The sequence below is a fragment of the Athene cunicularia genome (assembly GCF_003259725.1).
Source record: "Athene cunicularia isolate RWA chromosome 1 unlocalized genomic scaffold, athCun1 chr1_part2, whole genome shotgun sequence".
NCBI lineage: Eukaryota > Metazoa > Chordata > Aves > Strigiformes > Strigidae > Athene > Athene cunicularia.
Genome location: NW_020799092.1, coordinates 45,767,635 through 45,770,084, shown reverse-complemented (window position 1 = coordinate 45,770,084; position 2,450 = coordinate 45,767,635). Strand labels below are relative to the sequence as shown.

The window sequence follows — 2,450 nt, the reverse complement described above, 5'->3', positions numbered from 1 at the left end:
CAGGGTGTGAGGGAGCCCGGGGACGGCGACGAGGAAGGAGGAGAGGAGGACGACGAAGAGGAGGACGACGAGGAGGAGGAGGAAAGCGAGCAGCAGCGGTGGAAGAACCGGACCGTGAACGGTAATCGGCTTCTCTCCTACGGCGGCAGCAGGGACAAGTACTCGGACTCGGAGGAGGAGGAGGTGGCGGGGGCGAGGGCCAAGCAGCAGGTACCGAAGGAGGAGTCTGCAGTTCGCCGGCCCAGACGGAGCCTCAGCAAGTCTCCTGCTCCATTCATAACAAGCAAATGCGCTGCAGCCGGCGCTGGCGTGATGGAGACGGGCCAAGAAAGGGCTGGCGGAGGCTGTGGTGCTGGTGTAGTCGTAACGAATGACAGGGCGGCGGCGGCGGCGGAGGCGGCTGCTGCTGGGAGTCTAGACACGGGCAGAAATCAGGAGGAGGCGGCGGCGGGGGGAGGAGGAGGATGCGAAAATCTGGACTCCAGTCCTCCCAGCCCCAGATACCGCATTGGCCTGTCTAAGAAATCCCCTACAGTATTGTTGCTGCCACCACCGCTCACGGACGTGGACAGCAGTAAAATCACTGACCCTCCAGGCACCATTAGGAAAGCGACCAGTAATCATGTTCTCAGCGGTGCTGCTGGTAGCTATAATGTTGAATCCAGGATCTATTCAGCTAGTAATAGCCTTTCCCCGGGTGGAACCACCTCCTCCCTTAGACTCAACCACTCCAATCATACGGGTTCAAATCATACCTACCTGAAAAACACCTACAAGAAGAATCTTTCAGAGCCCGAGGAGGAGCTTCTCCAACAGTTCAAAAGAGAGGAGGTATCCACCACTGGAGGCTTCAGTGCACATTACCTGTCCATGTTCCTCTTAACTGCTGCATGCTTGTTCTTTCTGATACTGGGATTCACATACCTGAGAATGAGAGGTTCTGGAGTAGCTGAGGATGTGGGAGCCAACAGTAAGTATTAGGTGAAGGGTAAGAGCAGTTTCTTTCTGCAGCTGGATGTACAACTGTTAATTCACTTTTGCGTTCCCACACATCCCTTACTGAGCAGTTCTGGGTTCCACCTTGGTGTAATCTTTCTGTATAGGATGGAGCACAGAGAAATTGTCTTTCCTTATATACGTTGCAAGCTGATGTAATAAGCCTGCCTGCAAGACATTTGAGGACAAACTCAAATCCTGTCATTCCCTGCTGTAATCTGTTGATACCTCGTTTTCTAGCAAGTTTTCTTCGCAAAGCAATTTTATGTGTTTTGTTAAATATAGCAGATATATGGTTAATAAAGATTTGACGAGGTAAGGCTTTACGCTAATCCCACAGAAGTAACAATGCACATTTAGATACCTGGGATTCCTGAAGGGCTAAGATTTGACTGTAGTTGTTTGGTAATAAAGCAGGTTGATTTCATTTTTATGTACTGAGGCTTGTAAATGATGCTAGGTTGAGATGATGTTACACAGTACAACAAACTTCGTGCAGTGATTGCTGGACCTATTGTATTGTTTTCTAATAACTCCTAAATTTAGTGGAGAGTAAGTTTATACATGAAACACTTGTGGTTTAGTTTGAATTTTAGAGTATTCTTTCTTTAATCCTGAATTACTTGGGACTTTCTTTAATATGTGAAAGTAACTTCTGGGAATGGATTTAGAAACTACCATTTTCTATTCACAAAGCATACGAAAATGGAAACGTACCACCTAAGGGTGATGATTCATGCTAATTCAGTTCTTGGCTGCTCTGAAATGGACAGTGGAGATTCTAACATCAGAAAGAAAGATTATGCCATTGCTGTCTTAATTTCTCATCAGGAGCAATGAAAAAATATGCAAAAAGCTCGTTTTGGGACGTGATAGCATTAGAAGGTGTGTGGGGTGTACACACGTGTCTGTCTTTCTTTGTATAGAGTGTAGAGGATTTATATACTCATGTGTGGACATGTGTGTATATATACAGTGCCTTGTAAGGAGTGATCCCACTGTTAGACAGGGATCTGCGAGATGTTACAGAGCAGGAATAGCAGCGTGGGCTTTTTTTTAAGATCACAACTGGAGGAAAATCCTCCACTAGTATATTTGGCCACATATATAAGTGGGTCATTCTTTCTCACAGGTTCTTTGCAGGGCAGAATTTTTTTATTCAGCACACTATTATATGAAGTAATTTTTTTTTCCCCTGCTGTGTTTATTTTTTTCCCAGGAAGTTTTCACAAGGACTAATTTTAGCCAGCAGAAACCTGTGTCCATAGATTATGTAAAGTGGTTAAGTTAGAGGAGCCCCTATTCTGTTGCTATGGCCCCCAATTCTTTAGCTTTGCAAATGCTATTTTCCTTTTCCATAGACATCTGCAGCACAACTGTCTGCACTCCAGATGAAGTCATGGTGTGGATGAGAGGAGAATTCACTCCTCCACCTACTGCTCCCTAAGCAGTGT

At 46.0% G+C, this 2,450-nt stretch overlaps 1 protein-coding gene across 1 annotated transcript in view; it reads left to right on the top strand.

Annotated features, from left to right (window-relative positions):
* LEMD3 (LEM domain containing 3) overlaps positions 1–2,450 on the top strand; it is a 56,460-nt gene that overhangs the window by 4,450 nt on the left and 49,560 nt on the right. Inside the window, exon 2 of the mRNA XM_026865188.1 lies at positions 4–970. Within this exon, the coding sequence (XP_026720989.1) occupies positions 4–970 (967 nt within the window). The remainder of the gene's footprint in view (positions 1–3; positions 971–2,450) is intronic.